General features: G+C 44.6%; 1 protein-coding gene across 8 annotated transcripts in view; it reads right to left on the bottom strand.

Moving 5' to 3' along the window:
- SLC8A3 (solute carrier family 8 member A3) overlaps window positions 1-20,823 on the bottom strand; it is a 161,665-nt gene extending 140,842 nt beyond the window's left edge. For all 8 annotated transcript variants that reach the window (XM_066631948.1, XM_066631904.1, XM_066631922.1 and 5 more), the window contains exon 1: window positions 19,058-20,823. In XM_066631948.1, the coding sequence (XP_066488045.1) occupies window positions 19,058-20,823 (1,766 nt within the window). The remainder of the gene's footprint in view (window positions 1-19,057) is intronic.
- Between the last annotated feature and the right edge of the window lie 223 nt (window positions 20,824-21,046).

The following is a 21,046-nucleotide window of genomic DNA, read 5'->3' as shown; positions in this document are numbered from 1 at the left end:
AAGGCATATTCCTCCCACATACTGAAACAGATTTTCACTTTGGCACATTAAAATCCCAGTGAAGAATATTGACAAGGAAGAACAATCTCACTCAGGGGTATCAAACATAAGGCCCTGGGGCCTGATGTGGCCCATGGAAACTTTTTGTCCGGCCCTCAGGCTCTTAGCTGCTGAGCAGTGCTGAGGTGTTACTGCTGAAAGGGCAACTCACATGAAAATTGGGCTCTCCTATATCTTGAATTATGATCAAGATTTGCATATTTTCTCTTCTGTCGTTTGCAGTTAATGAGTTCCTAAGTGACAAAAAGTGCTTGTTTTTGGTTGTGACCTGTTGAATGAGATCACTTTCTCCCCAATGGCATCACTTCCAGCCTTCAGTAGGTATCATGAACGCTCTTCGGCCCTCAGTATGAAACGAGCTTGACACCCCTGGTCTAACTCATCCATATACTTTTCCCCAGTGGCATAGCTAGAGGGGGTGCAAAGCAGTAAGCCTTCGTTTTGCTCCCACTTCCCAGAATGGCTCGAAAGGGGAGGGGCTGCTTGCATGCTGAGGTGAGGTTCCCTGAAAAACTTACTGCTTTGCACCCCCTCTAGCTACACCACTGCTTATCCCAAAGTCTAGTAACACCTCAGGAAATTTAATTTTGATCTGCTCTTAACCTATCCTGGCCTGCAATGAATCGTTTAAAAACTTTCTGCTTCAAGTTACAACACAAGCTATACTTGCTTGACTCCAGCCAATAACACGCTACCATTAAGATAGCTGCATCAAATAGCTATGTTTGGCACTGCCATCCCCCTCCCCTGAGGCAAGCTGAGCTTTAATATGCTCCTCTTCACTCTTGGGGAGGTTTGTCATTCCATAAAAACCGATCAGTATGTATTTGGATCTGACTCAATGCCTTTTGCAGAACAAATACTAATAAACCCAATGATAAAAATTATTATTTCAGCAAGATTTCCATCTTAATCCCTGCTTATCCAGCTCATCCTACAGAGTGCCAAAGTTGGCAATATATGGAAAGCTTGCTGCCTCATGCAATCATGATTCTAAATTTTCTTTTATCAAATTTGAAATCTCATTAGATAGTTTCATTAAATGACGGATATCCTTATGTTTCCATTTGGAGTCACAGGAATCCTCAACGTGTCTCCTTGTAGGTAAATCTGTACTAAGGTTGAAAAGTTCTGGTTTTCTCAGTGTGTGCGAACATACAAAAAATAAAGAAATAACCCTTTTTTAAAAATAAATAAATAAAGCTGGTATGCTACACCAGTAAAACTTGATAAGGTTTATGGCCTACATGATAATGGTTGGAAATGGCAAACTGGAGTACTGTATTTATTTAAAATATTTATATCCTTCTTTTCCTCTTCCCATCAGGAGGTGTCTAAGAAGCTTAGAGTACAATCCTAACCCCTTATGTCAGTGCTTTCCAGCACTGGCATAGCAATGCCAATGGGATGTGTGCTGCATCCTGCAGTTGGATGTCACTCACGGAGGCCTTCTCAAAGTAAGGCAATGATTGTTCCCTTACCTCAGGGCTGCATTGCACTGGCATAAGGGGTTAGGACTGCGCCCTTACAGTATTTATTTATTTTTTCTACATATTAGGTAGAAAGCTTCTTTCATGTGTGGTAACCATGTGTGTCTTTAACAGTGTCAAGAAGAAGAAGAATTGGATCCAGGCAAGGCATGCAAAAGAACGTATTATGTCAAGTTAGATCTTGATTCAGTATTTTACTACTGAAATGTTATAAGAATCTACTAAAGGAGCTTATTAAATTAATGCCCTATATCAGGGCTTGCCAAACCCTGGCCCAGTGTTTGCCAAAATCCCTCCCCTCCATGAGCAGCGCTTACTGTCCCACTGCTCTGCCACTTCGTTCGTCATCCATTTGGCACAGGGACACACTGGGCAGCCGCACCTATGGCCCACGTTCCAGCAGGCTTTGCACCAGAATGTCCGGGCCATAGATGTGACTGCCCAGAATGTCCTTATGCCCAGATGGGCGGCAAACGAAGCAGCAGAGTAGTGAAATGGTAAGCACTGCTCAGGACAGAGAGGGAGTTTTCATTGCATAGCAGTCTCTGGTTTGGAGACCTCTGCCCTATATTATCATGGCAGCTATATTGTGCTGTACAAAGGTTTGGAAAAAAGAACAATCCCATCTCTTTCAGAATGAGTACCTAAGGTCCAAATCCTCACCAACTTCCCAGTACTGGCATAGCGGTACCAATGGGACATGTGCTGCATCCTGCAGTTGGGTGTCACTCACGGAGGCCTCCTCAAAATAAGGGAATGTTTGTTCCCTTACTCAGAGCTGCATTGCCCTTATGTCAGTGATGGAAAGTGGGTTAGGACTGTGCCTTAAAATACTTAACTTTGCAGTTATGTCTAAGGCAATACCCCATTTCATTAAAACAAGAGAATGAATACTAAAACATAATAATTTTGCTCAGAAGTGGGGACCATTTACTGACTACTGGCAAAATATAACTGATATAACTCATTTGTTTGATACAGACAGATACACACTCCAATGAACAATCCATACTCCAATGGACTGGGGATGCCCACTGGAGCAGAAAAGGCCATGCGGGGAGTAGAACAGGGTGGGGTGGGTGGTACAGGGAGAAGATATAGAACTTTGTTTTGTTTTAATTTTGATCTGTGAAGAAGCTAAGAGTTTGAGCCCTATGTACTTCACATCTTTTCCCTGATGTTCTGTTTGTATATTTGAAATTAGCTGAGAACATCTAACTTACACTGGCTATACAGCAAGGTTGTACAGAAAGATTTTCACAGTTGCTGCTCCACAACAGTGGATTTTTCTTCATCTGGTCACCCACCAAAATCCAAATCTGAAAGATCTCCAGGTGTGCTATAAGACAGTTACATTTGATCTGGCTTTTCATTGAGGTTCAACAGGATTGGGTTAATTCTGGTGTTGTATTTCAAGGCAGGTGGACCACAGCTGCGATACAAGGACATCTGCAAGAGGGATCTGAAGGCCTTAGGAGTGGACCTCAACAGGTGGGAAACCCTGGCCTCTGAGCGGCCCGCTTGGAGGCAGGCTGTGCAGCATGGCCTTTCCCAGTTTGAAGAGACACTTGGCCAACAGTCTGAGGCTAAGAGGCAAAGAAGGAAGGCCCATAGCCAGGGAGACAGACTAGGGACAGACTGCACTTGCTCCCGGTGTGGAAGGGATTGTCACTCCCGAATTGGCCTTTTCAGCCACACTAGACGCTGTTCCAGAACCACCTTTCAGAGCGCGATACCATAGTCTTTCGAGACTGAAGGTTGCCAACAACAATTTTAGGGCACAATCCTAATCAGGTCCACTCTGAAGTAAGTCCTATTTTGTTCAATGGGACTTACTCTCAGGAAAGTGTGGTTAGGAGTGCAGCCTTAAGTGTGTTATTCCATTTATTGGTTTACTCTGAATTTTGATGTTGGTGGCGTTATCTGAAGCATAATACAAAAAAAAAATACTTAAATAATGTATCATTACATCCATTGCTATTCATTTGAGAGTTTATTATTACACTTTCAGGATATGGAGGAAGTCAAACTTTATCTATGGGAAAGCCTAACACCACCATTTCACCAATGAAACTGAGGGCCACCCATTTTCCAAAAAGGTTTAAGAAAGTGCCAGTTTTTAATTCTTGCAATCCTTGCCTTTACAGCAGGGTCTCCAAACTTTTCAGCCAGAGGGTGTCAAGGGCTGGACAAAATAATACAATTTTAAATATAAAATTTAAATAAATACATTACAGATGGAACTTGGATGAATGAATGAATGAATGAATGGGGTCAAAGTTCCAGGATTTCTCCAAGCACCAACACATACCACAGAAATAATGCACACATGCAAATGGACTTCCATTCCCCCACCCCACAAGCAGCTTACTTAAATGTACAGGAGTAAATACTTCAGAACCAGCACAACACAGGGAACACCTGGAGCATGTTGCAAGGGCTGGGGAAGTCTCCCTGATGCTCAGAAAGCCTTCTAAGGCCTTCAGAGGGCCCCAAAAATGTCAGTTCCAGTTTTTTGGAAAAACCAAGAAGTGATGTTTTTAGGCATTTGGAGGGCCGGAGAGGCTGTGCATGGCCTCCCCGGCACTCAGAGCACCCCACGGTTGCATTCAGTCAAGCAGCCCAGAGGTCCACAGGGGATCAGACGCTTCAATCGGACTGGACAGATGTGGCCTTGGGCCACATCTGGCCCCCGGACCAGGCTTTGGAGACCTTTGCTTTACACGAAGGCACAAGGTGGTGAAGGTGGCTTCTTGAACTAGTGCAAGAAGCCTTGAAAAAGTGCAAAAAGTCCTCTGCTGAAAGATCTATTGGCTGAGATCTGGAGGCAGAGGCCCCAATGAATGGTAGGCATATGTGCTTAACAGGTTTACTCTGCTGGCAAGGATTCCTTTCCGAAGCACTTCAGTTAAGTGCTGTATACCACCGAATTCAGTCTGCACTAAACAGATTAGCTCTTTCCCGGTGAAAGGTTCTGGGCAGCAATACAGACTTGCTCACCATGCGATATGAAGAACTTGTCATTAGGTTTCACAGATTATATGCTCCCTAGAGACGACTTCTAATTGAATGATAGGGTGTCTCACAATCATTCTGGACAGTGATGAAAGGAAATGGAGCCACTCTCCAACCCAGGACAAGACAGAGATACCCCATAATTAAATTCAAAATGCCCTCCAGGGCATCTGACCTTGCCTCCTAAAGGAGCTCATTATAAACTTTGTGATTTTTAAGGAGACTCTTAGATTCTTCCCCTGCCCCCAGCCAGCCTTCCACCTCTGCTTCAATCTGAATATGAATCAGCCTGTTTAGGAGATTGCACTCGTCTCTCCTCCCAACTCCCCCGTTCTCAGTAACGGTGTCAGAAAGCAGGGTGCTACTGGAGGTGCTATTTCTTTCCAGAAACAAAGATTGCTTATCGAGTCTCCAAATATTAGATGATAAGTTTAAATGCAATTCCTTGCCTAAACTATAATTCAAGCACAGTTAATTATATACCTGCCAGCCAGTATTCTCTCTGTGTCTTTAATTGGATATAACGTTCTCCTGTACTTCCTCAAATAGAGGGGTGGTACTGAACTGCTTTACCCTATCAAATAAGTGATGTGCTTCTAGTCCTCCCTCCCAGTAATTGTGTGTGAGTGTAAATATTTCTAGAACCATTACTGGTCTGAATTGCAATTCTTAAAGTGCAGAAATCTATTACCTCTGGGCTATTTGGGGGGCTCGATTTAATATTTCCTCTGTATCTATATATTTCAAGTAGTACATTTTTGTACATCAGCTCTTCAAATTTACTTAGGGTTCAATCTTGTGTAAGTCATATATAGCAGGGGATATAGTCCTGGCCCCCACCCCAGGGATACAGAAACTGCAGATATGAGGTAACCCTATCTCTGCTCACTCCAGCACCCTTTAATTTTGTTTTCTTCTTATCTGTGGTGCCGAGCAAGAATGTCCCTCCTTTTTGCAGAATGCTATAAGTATGTAAGCTTATGAACTACAAGCAGGCAGGCAGCCTGAATGCTAGAAGAGGCAAAGTGAACATTAACAGAAAGCAGGAAGCTTCTTGATTCTTGTCAATGTTCTGTCTGTGTCCCTCTAGCGGCCAGCATGTTGCCTGCATGCTGTCCTATCAGCTTGCATGTGTATGGTGTTCTGTAAAAGGCAGAGACAGTCTTGCTTGGTGCTATGGGTAAGAAGCAAAACAAAGTTGAAGAGTGCAGGGAGGGCAGGGTGGAGAAGTGCAGATAAATGGATCCACAGATAACAGATACAGAGATATGGGGGGACACCAGTACTTCAGGGTAGTGATTGAGGTCAACACAGCTCCCCTCCTTGGCCACCCCACCTTGGCAGTTGGTCACCTGGCTCTCCACACATGCACAACTGTGCTCACTGTTGATATAGGTCTTCCTCCTCCTACATTTTACCTTGAGCATTCAGCAACCTGTTCCTCTCCCACGTCCATTCATTCCAGACACACACAGACCCCATCGGGCATTACTTCTTCCACAAGAGGCTATATGTGGAGGCAGGGGGAAGAGCACATTGCTCAGTGCTTCTGTGTAAGGTGTAGGGCTTCCCCAACAAGTAATGCTTCAGCAGCAACGTAGCATGAAGAGAGAACACTGGCAACCAGGTGTCAAAGTGGCATAGTGGAAGAATACAGTAGCTCCCAATAGAGCTACTCTGAGCCCAGCTTCTTGTACATGAATCGCAGAGAGGAGTGCAACCTGAGAACATCAACAGATTAACTTCTGAACTGAAACAAAGCTCACCTGGGTGACAAATAGTGTCTGCATCTTTTTTTCTTTTTTTTTTTACTGTAACACAATTGCACTGCTTGTGTTATGGGCAGCCCAATCCTAACCTGCGCTGGAACAGGTCAGGTGGCTAGCCTGCGCTGTATCCAGTGCAGGGATGGAGGTGATACGGGCACAATTCAGGAGACTTTTGTCCCCTTACCCTGAGTAATGCCCCAGCCAACTTAATGGGGCTACTAGGATCTGTGCCAGCTAAATCACCGGTGCAGATTCGAGAAGACTGGTGTAATGCCAGGCTGCTTGGGATGGGGGTTAGGATCTGGCCTAAGTGCAGAGGCCGGTGTCACTGCCCTCCCAGGCCTGGTCCGCCCATCAACACTCCCCCGCCCACCTTCCCCCTGCCTCAAAACACCCCAGTTCTGCCCTCCCCCTGCCCTCCCCAACCTGCCGCTCTGACAGCCCTCAACTGGTGTGAACTCACTGGGTTTGTCATTGGATCCAGTGTGGGGAGGCCGGTGTGAGTCCTGGTTCCAGCCTCCCCAATTCCCAAGGTGGCATGAACATGCTTTACAGCACGTTTGTTGATACCTGGAAGATGGTGCAAGTGAGTTAAGCACAGTGCCAACCACAGTGCATACACACCCCAAATATTGAAGTCAATGTAGAAAAACTAAATTTGACTCACCTATCAGAGTTAATGAAATAAAATATACCATCCTCCATAAACTGAAGGAGGTTACATACATCCTCCATATACTACACAAAAATTCAGTAGTTGGCAACTCTTCAGATTGTGTGATTTATCTCATTTTCAGCCCTATCTGTAACATTAGCTTCACACTATTGTTAATGTGCAAAAGAAAGCTATATGCACCATTAAATATATGCACCATTTATTACTGATATGAACCTTGAACATATGGGACGTTTTGTTGTTCATTTCATATCTGGTACAGTTTCAGCAAACACAACTTTGATCTGTACTGAGGAGATATGGAAAAGCCAGTTCCATAGAAATCATTGGGACCCATTTTAAACAATGTATACAGTCCTGCACCCAAATCTGCTATCTACATTAGGATTGTCCAACATTTCTGTTTATTTATTTAAGGTATGATTCAAGAATGAAAGTGCGTAGAACACTTTGGGAAATTAAACCAAGAAGACATGCCCCGGCATCCCTCATAATTCTTTGTGTGATTCTTCCGCGTGGTGAGCATTACACTCTCATTTGTATTGCCTTTCTCTGTTTCCTCTATTTCAATGGCCTGAAAAATGGAACTATGTCCCTATTCATCATTTGCTTGCTTGTAGGAAGAAGAGTCCCAGTTGAAAGACAGATAGCACTTTAATAAGCTGGAACAGTTTCTGCCAGTCTCAAAGTCTTAGGGACATTTCACCTCCTGGCACTGTCCCATCTCTCAGATCACTTAAGAACAGTACAGGGGAAAAAAATTATTCTATGAATATAGTAACGATCTGAAACACATCAATCCCTGTAGTTGTAACGACAAAGTCACCTCTGAAAAATTTTCATTGCTGTCCATGGTACTAAATCCATTTCCTCCACTTTGAACTTTGATCACAGCACAGAGACTTTCCTGGCTCACCAGAAACTAACTGTAACTCTTCTCTCTGCTCCATTCAGTTATATTAGCAGTAAAGAGCAAATGCACCACTATCTTTGCTAACTGCTATGACATAATGGATGAGGGTGTCCTGTAAAGTTTACTCAGGACTGATGTGCAATTTTATACTCTGAAAGCTGCATGCAGGTCAGGTCTGGGATGTTTGATGTGTGTTTTTTCCACCCAGTTGTAGAAAAATGAGATGCAGCCCCTCTCTCAGTCATAACACATCTTAGTGAATGTTTGGTGTGAGATCACTAAGCTGTGAAGCACAACTGAGAAAGACAACCCCCCCCCCCAATCTGAAACTCTGGAGAGCTGCTGTCACTCAGCCTAGGCTACTCAGATAGGATGGACAAGTAGACTTGGTAGAGTCTGAGTAGAAAGTAGCTTTTTATGTACCAGCATTCTAGCAGCAGCCAGTGATACAGAGAAGGTAGAAAAACACTTAGAACATAAGAACATAAGAACAGCCCCACTGGATCAGGCCATAGGCCCATCTAGTCCAGCTTCCTGTATCTCACAGCGGCCCACCAATTGGCATGCGGATGTCAAGCAGTAAGTTCCACTGGATGTTGCATGATAGAATGATAAAACATAAGACTGCAACAGCTTCAGGAACTCGGTTTGGAAATATTACACACATATATGGACAGAGAGAGAGAGAGAGAGAGAGAGAGGTAGCATCCCCACATTTTCCATGATGTCTGTTTTCATCCTCAGCTACAAAACTCATTGGGTGGCCTTGCAAAACTCATGGTGCTTCATTCCACCTACCAAAAAGGATTTGCGCGGCTGGCACTCTGAAATCTTTGAGAAAAGTGTCAGATACACATAGAATGCTTATTTTATGTGCCTGGGGATCTTTATTTCCCTGCTTTTAAGAATACAGATGAACTACATTTTAACTGGAATTAATTCTAACTAGAATACAAAGCTGGATTGTGGCTTAAAGGATTCATGTTTTCTTTCTGACTTCATACTATACAATCACGCCTCTGAGAATCTGCTTAAGCACAATCTGGGGTAGGCAAAAAAAAACTCTACACCAACAGCCTATCAGGTGTCAAGCAAAAAAAATTCCTACCTGGCCCCAAAAGACAACCAGCTCATCCCAGGCTATCGTGATGAGTAGAGTGGGCTCGGTCATGAGTTCCTCTAGGCTCAGAATGCCAAGGAATGGAGCCTGCATGTGAGCTGTATATTTCTGGCCCACACTCAATTCACTCAGGCACCAGTTAGGTGCCCAGCCTGATCTCATGCGTCGAGCAGGGTGGGACTGGATAAAGAAAGCCCCATCCATGGGCAGGGGGCAGCATTCTGTAGAGCTAGGAATACATGATAATAAGCTTATGTATGATTACATATGATTTCAAATTTCCTTACCACCAGATTCTGTGCATCTGAACTAGCCCCTAGAAAATTGCAGGCTGCAAACTAGAATGCTGCATCCTTTGTACTCCATTCACACACATTTCCTTGCAAATTAAGCCTAATCCTCATATTTAGGTCATAAGGTAGGTGAGATGGCGATTAATAGAGCAGGATTTCCCAGTTCAGTATTTGTGCATAAAGGAAAAGAAAATCACAATTGCGACATCAAGAGATTTATGCCATTTCTCAATAGGGCTGAGGGTTTTTGTTTTTTATAGAGAGATAAAGATTGCCTTAGGACAGTTTGTTGCTAAAAATCTGGGAGATACATTACAGCCAAGACTGTGCAACTTTAAAGCCCACCATAAAGCCCAACTTCTTTCTTCGTGAACACACATAGCCCTCAGCCACCACAGATTCCCGGTTGTTACCCAGATCAGGAGGCCGGCATGTCTCTTATTTCCCTACCTAGCTCTCCATTGCCCAACATTGACCAGGCGCCAACACTCTATGATTGGGAGAAGATAAAAACAAAAGACAACACTGGCTGTCAGCTGCACACTAATGACACTAAATGCTGTTTCCGGATAAACTTACCCAGTGGCCTCATGCACAAGTTAAGGGAAGGTCTCTGGGAGTTTATAAGCAATCACTCATCATTGTCCTCTGGATATTATGCTGTCAAGAATAAGAGGAACCACTCAGTTCTAAATACCCAACACGTCCTGCAGGCACATCACCAGCTATTCACAATCAGTGGTGGGAGAAAGTACAAAAAGATCTAAGAGCACCAATAGGGTGCAATTTCCCTTGCTAATCCCCAGGCAGAAATCACTGATCAAGGCCACCAGTGAAATCTCAGTCCATTTAGAAGCACTTGTTCTCTTTGGATGTGAACAGAACAGAAGCAAATATTGTTGCCTTTCTTTGGGAAGACGTATCTTAAAAGGATAAAGCATAGATACTGCATAACAGTAGCCAAGAGTAGACCTGGTGACAAAATCAAAGCTAGATATTTGAGCTGGGTGATGATATATTTTAAAAACCAATCATTATTTCTCTGGTTTTGTTTTTACTTTTCACACAAGGAGTTAGTCTTGAAGTGTTTTTGTTTGTTTTCCTTCGTAAACAGGCATGATATAATCTAATATTTAAAAGGCCTGCATCTTGTAAGGAAACAGAACATGACCTAGGGCATGCCAAAGATGTTTGCTTTGTCAGTATCATGAAAAGTACAGGTACTACCTCACTATCTGTGGAAGATCTGTTCCAGGAACCAACCAACCCCCCCACACACACACAGATACAGGGTCATGTGCCACTTCCAGTATGACAAGCAGACTGGAAGTGGCTTTTCCAGTATCCATGGGAACAAATCATTCAAATCAGTGGATGCCAGATCCACAGATACCTGGGATTAACTGTATATAGGCATTTGTGACAGGCTACCAAATTACTCTGCAGTTGTTATGGAGTTGGCGTTGGCCCACCCATGAGGTAAAGTGAAGTGGCTGCTTTAAATAGCAGATGGAGGGAGGCAGTGGCATAGCAAGAGGGGGTACAAAGCACTAAGTTTTGCAGGGAGCCTCACCGTGGTGTGCAAGTAACCCCTCCCCCTCCCCTCCGAAGCCACCCCGAGTGGGGGAGTGAAACAGAGGCAAACGCCAGGTTTCACCACCAGGAATGGCGCCAAAGGGGAGGGGGATGGGTCCCTTGCAGAGTGTGTTCAGGCACCTGCAAAACTTAGCACTTTGCACCCCCCTCTAGCTACACTACTGGCTGCCACAAGAGATTTACAGTTTGAACTTTTACTGGAGGAACCAAACAGATGTCAGGGAAGGATATGGAGATATGAAAAGAAGAAAAACATAATTTTGTAGTCACTCTTGCACTTGTGGAAGAGCATCACTGGTTTTCGTTGCTGTTTTCTCGCACAATACTCTTAGCACAAGGTGTGAAACCATCTTTAAGAATATAAGAAGAGCCCCGCTGGATCAGGCCAAAGGCCCATCTAGTCCAGCTTCCTGTATCCCACAGTGGCCCACCAAATGCCCCAGGGAGCACACAAGACAACAGACTTTCTGTGAGCAGAAGCCATCTTCCAAATGTGCAGTTGCAACTTGGATCCCACTCCTTGTAAACTGGGATTATCATCATTGCAGCACAGAATCCAGTGTCAATCTAATAGACCTTGCTGGCTAGTTTCCCATTCTGGGGTGCAACATCCCGTTGGTGAGTAATTTAATGAGAGTGATGATATTTGCACTATCCTAGCATACAATGTTCTGGCAAGTTTTCTGACTACATTAACACCTTTTACTAACCTTTTGCAGGAGCTTTTGGAAATGAGATTGACATGTAAGGCAGATCTCAGGCATCTTTCCCAGACATATTGGACGAAAAACTGGATCCGTGAGTATGCTCCCACCAGGTCATTAATATGTCTTACTCTTGGTCTAATTTGAAAAGATGTTGGGCATCCTCTGACCCTATAACTTGGCTTGTGCTGCTAGGGTCCATTTTTCATTTTGATTGCACATATCCCATGCATGAAATGTGAGGAACTATCTTTGTCCTTTATGTCTATTTTAATCTACCTACATATTGTATGCAGGTGTGAAGTTCAACTGCCTCTGTACATTTACATACTTTCTCAAGGCTTTTCTTCTGAGGGCAGCTCCTTTCTACCTATTTTAAATCAGCACAAACTCATCTTGTCCCTGTGTTGCATAAACACAACGGTGATAAGAATGGGTGGGGGGGGGTAAAAAAATGGCCAAAAAATGCCCCCACCAATTTTTCTAATATTTTTCTGTGGAAAGTAGAGAACTAGAACTTTTTTTCTAAACTGTTTTCAGAGTGTTTGATTCACCCCATTTTATGCCCCAAGAGGGCAAAGATTACTGTTTTAGGGAAATTGGGCCACTGAAATTGTTTGCAGGGTATCCCCCTCCCCACTGTAAATAAAAATGAAACGTTGGCACAGTTTTTATGGCAAGGGGCTAGACACTTTGTTGGTAAGGGGAAATCCACTTTGGTAAAGGGAATCCACTTTGTTTGCAGCCCTTCAGTTACAAGTAAATACTTGTGCTTAGCTGTGGAACATATGTAAACACAACTACAGTAAGAACAATCCATGTTGATCTGTGCAGGCGGATCAGGTCCAGGTAGGGGGTCAGGATTCAACATTAGCTGCTGCCACTTCTAGGTGACTTTCAGCGTCAGCCACACACAAGGTACATTCTACTGATCTAAAATTTTACAGTGGCCACTATGGCATGTGACCAGATTCTTCTGATCAAGAAGATGCTCTTAAGTTAGATGAACCTGACAAGTGGTAGATGAAGTTCCACCATTACTTGTCCAAAAACAATATCCAGACTGTAAATCTATTTTAACCAGGGAGAGAAGCCCCTTTCAGTGATGGGAAATCTCATCCCCTTCCAATCATGGGACCACTAAGCATTTCTAAACTTCTCTGAATTTAAGTTCAGCTTGAGGTTCAAGCCTAAAGAGGTGCGCATATGAAAACTTCAACACAGTGTCTGTGTGCCAACCTTGTTGTTGGCAACCTTCAGTCTCGAAAGACTATGGTATCGCGCTCTGAATGGTGGTTCTGGAACAGCGTCTAGTGTGGCTGAAAAGGCCAATTCGGGAGTGACAATCCCTTCCACACCAGGAGCAAGTGCAGTCTGTCCCTGGTCTGTCTCCCTGGCTATGGGCCTTCCTTCTTTGCCTCTTTGCCTCAGCCATGCTGCACAGCCTGCCTCCAAGCGGGCCGCGCAGAGGCCAGGCTGTGTGCCAACCAGTGTGGCAGAAATGGGGTAAGGAGGGCTTTGTTTTTTGAGCATCTATGAATGGACTTCACTGCTTACACATCATCTGTGCATATCACAACAAAGCACTCATTTACTACACAAGGAGCAAAGGCAGCCAAACTGAAACCCAGAGTAAATTAGGTTTTTGACCTGAATTAGAAAAAAAAAAAAGTCATTTTAATCCACTCTAAGGCGGTAGTCGTTTGGCAAGCAAAAATTCTTGTCTCTGGTATGATTATACAAACACATGCCCTGTGAACAATCTTTCTACCAAGAGCTTCATAATGCTAAAAACCATCTTCACCTGTTATTTCAGAGGCAACATCGTTCACTCAAGCAACAGATGACTTGGGGCTCAGTAACTTTTTTTCATTTGGAGTTGTCACCTAAATCCTTTCACATGCCATTCCTCTACACCCCCTCACTCACACACAACAGGATACCATTTGTCCTTCATACGGACAGGTTGCATGCATCCCCAATCAGCACCTGTTACAAAAGGCTAGATGAGGGTAACTATCAGCCCAGTGCTTCTGCTCTCCAAGCAACTGTTCAGGAGTCCCATTTCCACAGACTGATTTCACGCATGCTCGAAACGCCACTATATCACCTGACCTGAACCTCTAGAAAGTCACCTCCCCTACAGGCATTTCAGCCCAGCATCACTGAACCTCTCCTATCACTCAAAACAACACATCACTAATATTCAGGACAAACCAGTTTCATGCCATAAATACATGGGCAGCCCAATCCTAACCTGCACTGGAACAGTGCAGACACTGAGTTCCCTATGATCCAAGGCAGTTCGTGAGGCTTAATGGATGTTTGGCTCGATCTAGGAATGCCGTATTCAGTAATGGTGGGACTTAGAATTTCAATAAGATGTGCACCATTGAAAGCTTGTACTTGCTGGGCTGGCTTTAGCTTGATTGAACCAATTTGGTCCAATCAGGCCCTATGCAGCCATGGAAAGCGGGTCACCCACTGCTGGCACTTCACTCTGTTGCTGATGCTCCAGTATGGAATCCTCCATGCTGAGGCATCACAGAGTGCATAGCAACCAGAGCATTACTGCTGAGTGGCCCTCCTGGCCACCCCTAGGTCCAACTGGCTGGAAATCAGGCCCCTGGAAGCAGTTAGCAGTACTGTCAACATGTCACTGCCTTGTACTTTTGAGTTTTGTGCTTTGCACAGGGCGCTGTCGCTCATCCTGGTGAATAAGGGGGCCAGCAAAAATGTTTTGCATTGGGCAATGCAGCTCCTAAGGCCAGTTCTATGTACAAGTTCTATAATGGGTCTCACTTCTGAGTAGACATGCATAAGGTTGGGCTCAAAATAAGTAACAGAGTTAAGGGAAGGCAGCCTCTGGCCCATATCAACAAAGAAGCAACCACTGAGGCAGAGAGGAAAGCTACCAAGTGGATCGGTGTGAGGAATGGCTCCACAGGGGAGGGTGAAGGCAAGAGCAAGAGGAAGGTCCTATTGCTACAGAGCAGAGCACGGACTTTGCAAAGGAGCCTTCACAGAGTATCCTTCACCCTCCACAGAGGAGCCTTGCAGTGAGTGGCGTGCGCCCCTGTTTTGCTCCCCCTGCCCAGAATGGCTCCGAAGGGGAGGGGAAGGGGCCACTTGCATGGTGCGTTCAGGCGACTGCAAAATGTTTTGCTTTGCACCCCCTCTAGCTATGCTCCTGGAATCTTTCCGCTTCCCTTAACTCTGTTATTCATTTTTTTTATTAAGAGGATTTTACCCTACCTTTCCAGAAACCACGCAAGGCAGCTAACACTTTCGAATAAATATTCCTAGCACATCAATAAAACATCAAAAAATATAAATACAATAATAAAATTCATCTCAAAAAATGTCATCCAAAGCACGCACACACACACACACACACACACACACACACACACACACACACACACACACACAGCACACCCAGAAGCCCATAGCAGCAAAACATTCTTTTTTTTCATAAGCAGCAGCATAAATAACTTTAATGCCGATAACGGCAGCCTAATAGCCATAATAAAACAGCACAGAAAGTAATCAATAAAATGAACAAGAAATAAGCTGCCAGGCAGCTGGTGATAAGAAAGATCCCTGTCCAAGACTCTGGAGTCAGAGTAAATAATTGTGGACTAGATGGACCAATAGACTGATTCAGTGTAAGGCAGCTTTGTCTGCTCAGAAGAGTCTAAGAAGGACACATGTCTACATGCTAATCTGCTAGGAAGCCAGCGGGGTAGAGCAGGTGGCAACAGAATGAAGACTATCGGACCGAGCTGGGACAACTGCCTTAGGCCCCAAACCGATGACAAGGTTGGCAGGATGGTTCAAAAGGACTGGCTCAAGCAGTTGTTTCAAGTAGCTGTTTCAGCTGTAGCTGCAAAGGCTCTCTGCCCTGATTTGACCAGAGCTACAGATCATCAGTTGGGTGGTAGCTTCAAATAGGAAACAACAGATATATGCGATCTGGCTTGCAGGCCACATCGTAGTTCATAGATACCCATCAATTTCATTGTAGGTTCCTTAACAGGACATTAGGATTTCCAAAAAGATGTCTATTATACACCAACTCACCATCATAGAAACTGCTTCTCCCAGCCCACCTCCCAACATATGGGTGAGGAAACTTTGACCATACTGGAATTACAGAAGCAACAAGCAAGACCCATTAGCAGGATCTATTTGCATCTCATGTCACTAAAATTTGGTTCTCAAATGTCTTTCTATTCCCTTGTTCTCAGAAAGTACTTTTTTTTTAAAAAAAAGATTCTGGATGGTTTGTTATATATTCTCCTTTTTTAATTATACTAAATCTTTGCCACTTACAAATTATGAGAAAGCATTCTGCGCAATCATCTCTGGCCATCAACTCATAATGGGGGTCAGATCACTATGATGTAATATCGCCACAAAAGACTGAATTCAGATTTTAATATTTTCTGTGCTCATAAAGTCACCCATTTTCCCCAATACATCAAAGATTCTAGCCATGTTAAAAGGCTAAGGGAAAATTGTCAAGGGGGCACAAGCCTGACTAGGAGCCCGATCCTACAAAACTTCCTGCACAGCCAACAGGGTGCATACTGAATCCCATGGGCTGGGGGGAAGGTTTGGCCATGAAGGTCTCCTCAGGTTAAGGCAGGGGTGTCCAAAGTTTTTGGCAGGAGGGCCACATCATCTCTCTGACACCGTGTCGGGGGCCGAATTAATTTATGTTTCAAATTTGAATAAATTTATATAAATGAATATATTAAAGATGAACTTATATGAATGAATGAAGGTCTTGCAGTAGTTCAAGGCCTATAAAAGGCCTTGCACAAAGCAAGGCTGCCCTTTCCTTTCCTGCTGCTACTGCATCACAGACGTGAAACAACAAGCAGTGGAGGGAGCCCTCATCCCACAGCTCACTCGAGAGGCCAAACAGTTGCCCTCACGCTGAGAGCAGTTGCATCGGGCCAGTGTGGGCTCCAACAAATCTCTGGAGGGCCAGAGGCTCATTGGAGGCTAGGGGCTTCCTGAGGGCCACATAGAGAGGCCTTGAGGGCCGCAAGTGGCCCCCGGGCCGGGGTTTGGGCACCCCTGGGTTAAGGGAACATTTGTTTCCTTGCCCGGGATAAGCCCTCACGGCCCTGCCGGGACTACTTGGAACTGCACCAGCTATATAGCTAACGTCAGTTCAAGTGGACCAAGGAAGGCAGATTAAGGGCGCAATCCTAACCCCTTATGTCAGTGCTTTCCAGCACTGGCATAGCGGTGCCAATGGGACATGTGCTGCATCCTGCAGTCGGGTGTCACTCACGGAGGCCTCCTCAAAGCAAGAGAATGTTTGTTCCCTTACCTCAGAGCTGCATTGCCCTTATGTCAGTGCTGGAAACCACTGACATAAGGGGTTAGGATTGCGCCCTAAGGCCAGGAAAGAGGATAGGATATCAGCAGTAGAGCTGCCACTGATACCACCTCCTTCCTGGCCTCGATCTGACCTCCTCTCTGCCCCAATATCCACCCTCCTGCTCCCATTCTGTCCACCCTCTGAATCCCTCTCCCCTCATGTGCTGACTCTCTGTCCACTGCTGCAGGTATCTGACCACTTGCAGCTTATGGTGGCAGCCAGACTACACTGTCACACATGTCTGACACTGTCTAACATGTCACAGCCATAAAGGACTTTACGCTGCCAGAATGCTAGTTAAGATTGGGCCATAAATCAGTAACAAACATTGTGCTTGCTTACTAGTGTCAAGGTTGGGTGAACATGACTGCATCTGAATTGCCTTTTCGTAGTGAATTATCCCTAGTAGTGCTACTGGAAATTGCTGAAAACATGTTCAAGGGCCCAAGTTAGAGGGGAACACAGAGCACAACACATACCAAAAAAGCATGAATTTGGATGTGAATATTCATGTGAAGAATATCTAGGAGAGCATGATTGGGTGAAGTTTGGAACATAGTTTTACATCTAACCCAGTGGGTGTCAAGTCTTGGCCAAAGAATGAGATTGGTCATAAAGGAAGTGATCCAGTTGAGTGCTGCAGTCAAGAGCAGGGGACGGGACAGGTCAGAGCTGGGCTGATGGTCAGACATCGGAATAGAGATGAAGTAAGATGAGTACGGCAAGGACTCAAAACATTTTTTAAAAGTCTGCTGGTTCAGACCAAAGGCCTATCTAATCCAGTATCCTGCTTCAATGGCCAATGAAGTGCTGATGCATTTGCAAGGGATGGTTAGAGCCAATAGATCAACTTAGGCAGGGAAGCAGAGGGGCATGTAAATCCCTGGGACAGTTGACTTAGGACCCAGTCCTATCCAACTTTCTAGCACTGGTGCAGCAGCAATGCAGCCCTGAGATAAGTGAACAAATGTTCCCATAACTTCAGGAGTCTTCTGTGACTGCTTTCCTACCATAGGATGCAGCACACACCCCCACTGGCACAGCTGCACCGGCACTGGAAAATTGGATAGGATTGGGCCCTTAGGGCTACATTGTAGCAGCACCGGTGCTGGAAAGTTGGATAGGATTGGGCCCATAGCTAGTATTTTATAAAGATAAGCTTATAACAGATGACAAAGCTTAATAAAAGATTGCTTTGCTTAAGTTTTGCTGAAAGAGATGATTGCACTGAAGGCTCCTCAGACCTCATCCACCTTTCAATTTTATCTGAAATATCTTTGTCAATGGACAGTAGAGATCAGTGGCAGTGGCAACAAAAATGGGTACACAATCAACTGAAATTAGGAAAATGTGCATTGTTGTTGTCTAGGGGACTTGGCTAGTGATTGATTTTATCTACAGGAAAAAACACCAATGTGTATTCTTCAGAAATAGAGGAAATCCCTGGAGAAATAGGTGAGTTCCATTTGCTGGGGTTACTCATGGAAGCCACTTGATTTTCATACCACATTTGTCTTAAACTGATTAGACCATTTTTCCTCTCAAAGCAATCAGCGTGTTTACTCAGACTCATAGTGAACTATTATTATTGCTTGAAAAGAGGGATGATTAATGTGATGACTAGAAAGAGGAGAGAAGGCTATCTGATTAAATAGACAAATAAGGCCGATTTGGATTTTGATGACCAAGTGTTTAGTCCTGCAGTCATAATTCATTCAATCTGTTAATAGTATGTAAATATGACAATTAACACAAACAAAACTCTTCTGCATCGAGGCCCCAGCATGCTTTGGAATTTAGCCCAGAATGTTTCAGAGATTTTCACCCCATTTTTTTCAATTCTAAGAAATCAGAAGAGACTAGATCCTGCTGTAGGGTTCTTGCCTAAAGGAGGTAAGTATGGAGACTAGGGGAGAAGGAGGGAAGACAGTCCATTATATGTTGTCCAAGTTCACCTGTGATGGAAGAAAATTCTGGGGTTAAAAATACTTGGCCACTGACAAAATTAAAGTGAGGTACTTACACAGTTTCATCATTCTTGAACTCCAGCTCCCCATAAGCATCTTCAAAATCCTCTCCACCTCCTTTTGCTGTCCCTTCGACTGTTCTAAAGGGGACTATCACTGTACCTCGGGCCCCAGATGTCCTAAGAACTTTCACCTCCATCACCCCAATGCTCTCGCTGACATGTATCACGTCACACTCGAAGGTGAAGATGCCTGCATGGTCATCATCCAAGATAGTCACAGTGGCCACAGAGGGAGAAGCCAGGATGGCCTTGGGATATGGCAAATGGTTGAGCTCAGGCGGCTCGTTCACCTCGACCACTCGTAGGTTGCTGAGGCGCACAAAGAAATGCTCGTCTTCCTCAAAGATGTCATCATCTATTATACCTATGCAGAATTCTTTCTGGGTCTCCCCTGACTTCAAAACCACCGTCCCTTCTGTAAACTCATAGTCAGCTCCTGCATTGGCGGAGCCGTCCTCTGTCTTGTAGTCCACATAAATGACCTTGGACATGTCCCCGCCTTTCCGAACCACTGTCAATAGGACAGCCCCACAGTTCTCAAGACACTGGTAGGAGCAAGGATCAAAATAAATTTTTGAGATGAATTCCTCTGGCTCCTCTGGCCGGACCTCATGCAAGCTCGTGCTCCTCTTGGCTTGCTCAGCTGCATGCTTCTTTAGAATATTGCCCGCTCCAGTCATCATCCTGGTCGCCTGAATCCGATAAAATGCTCTGCTCTTTTGCTGATGAGACAAAGCGTAGTAGTTGGCCATCTCCACCAGCTGGTCCAAGTCTTTTTCCGGGTGTTTTTGCTTCAGATCCTTGAGGATCCGGATCATCTCTTTGCGAGACTCGTCCACTTCTTTCCCCTCCATAGGCACTAGGTTTCCATCCAGAAAGTGAGAGTTCATCATCTTACCATCCATTTCAATCCCCTTGGGGTGATCCCCTTCCGTCTCAATGATAATACCCCTGTGCTTGTCCATACGGTACTTTTTGTGCATATACTTATAGAAGAGCAACCTTCTGTCTGCTATCCAAGCCAAGATGACACAAACAGGGAAGAAGAACAGAGTGAGCAGGCCTTCCCATACCTGAACCACACCTGGAGAGAAGACTGCAAGGATCATGTACAACCAGATATAGGCAAAGATGCTCCATGCAGCAGTGACAAAGAAAACCCTCAAGTGCTTTATTTTCCTAGTCTCTCCATCAGGAATGACATAGATGCAGATGGCTATGATGATGAACATATTGAAAGCTGCACTGCCCACTATGGTAGAAGGCCCCAGTTCACCAGCAAAGAATCCATGACCACAGACTTCTATCAGTGACAGAAGAATCTCGGGCGCAGAGGAACCGAGAGCCATGAGGGTAAGATTGGAAACCGTTTCATTCCATACTCGGATGGAGGTTGTGGAGGTTTCTCCATTGGGTTTTTTGATGGTGATCTCTTTCTCTTGTGAAGTAATGACCTCTATGGATGCCATGAAACGGTCGGCGATGATGGAGACTCCCAGGAACATGTAGATCATTGCCACAAAGTAAACAATAACCCTGGCAATTTTGTCCCCTAGAGATGGATTCTCTGGGTACCATATTGGCAAGATAACACCTTCCTTGCACTCAGAAGAACCTGAGCAGGTGGCGTTATGTCCTATGCTGGATGAATCTGCCCCTGCACCAGCGTCCACCTGTAGGCCATGTAAAAACAGCACAAACGTAACTAGCCCAAAGCGGAGAAAAGTTGAGGTGACAGGTTGCAACCTTAACCACGCCATACACAAGTTTTAACTTCCACTGTACAAAGGCAACCGTCTTCTTAGCAGGTCAAGAATCTGAAACAAACAGAAAGGAATTAGAAACATGAGACTGGAGGAAATCAAAGAACGGATCAGTCTTATTACACATATACAAATGTTTCACCAGAAAGGGACAATGACATGAGATAGTAGATTTTGGTGCTACTGCTCAGAGGTCTCTATTCACCTCAAGTCCTGACCA

Source organism: Tiliqua scincoides, chromosome 1 (assembly GCF_035046505.1).
Source record: "Tiliqua scincoides isolate rTilSci1 chromosome 1, rTilSci1.hap2, whole genome shotgun sequence".
Lineage (NCBI taxonomy): Eukaryota > Metazoa > Chordata > Lepidosauria > Squamata > Scincidae > Tiliqua > Tiliqua scincoides.
This window is presented reverse-complemented; position numbering and strand designations above follow the sequence as displayed.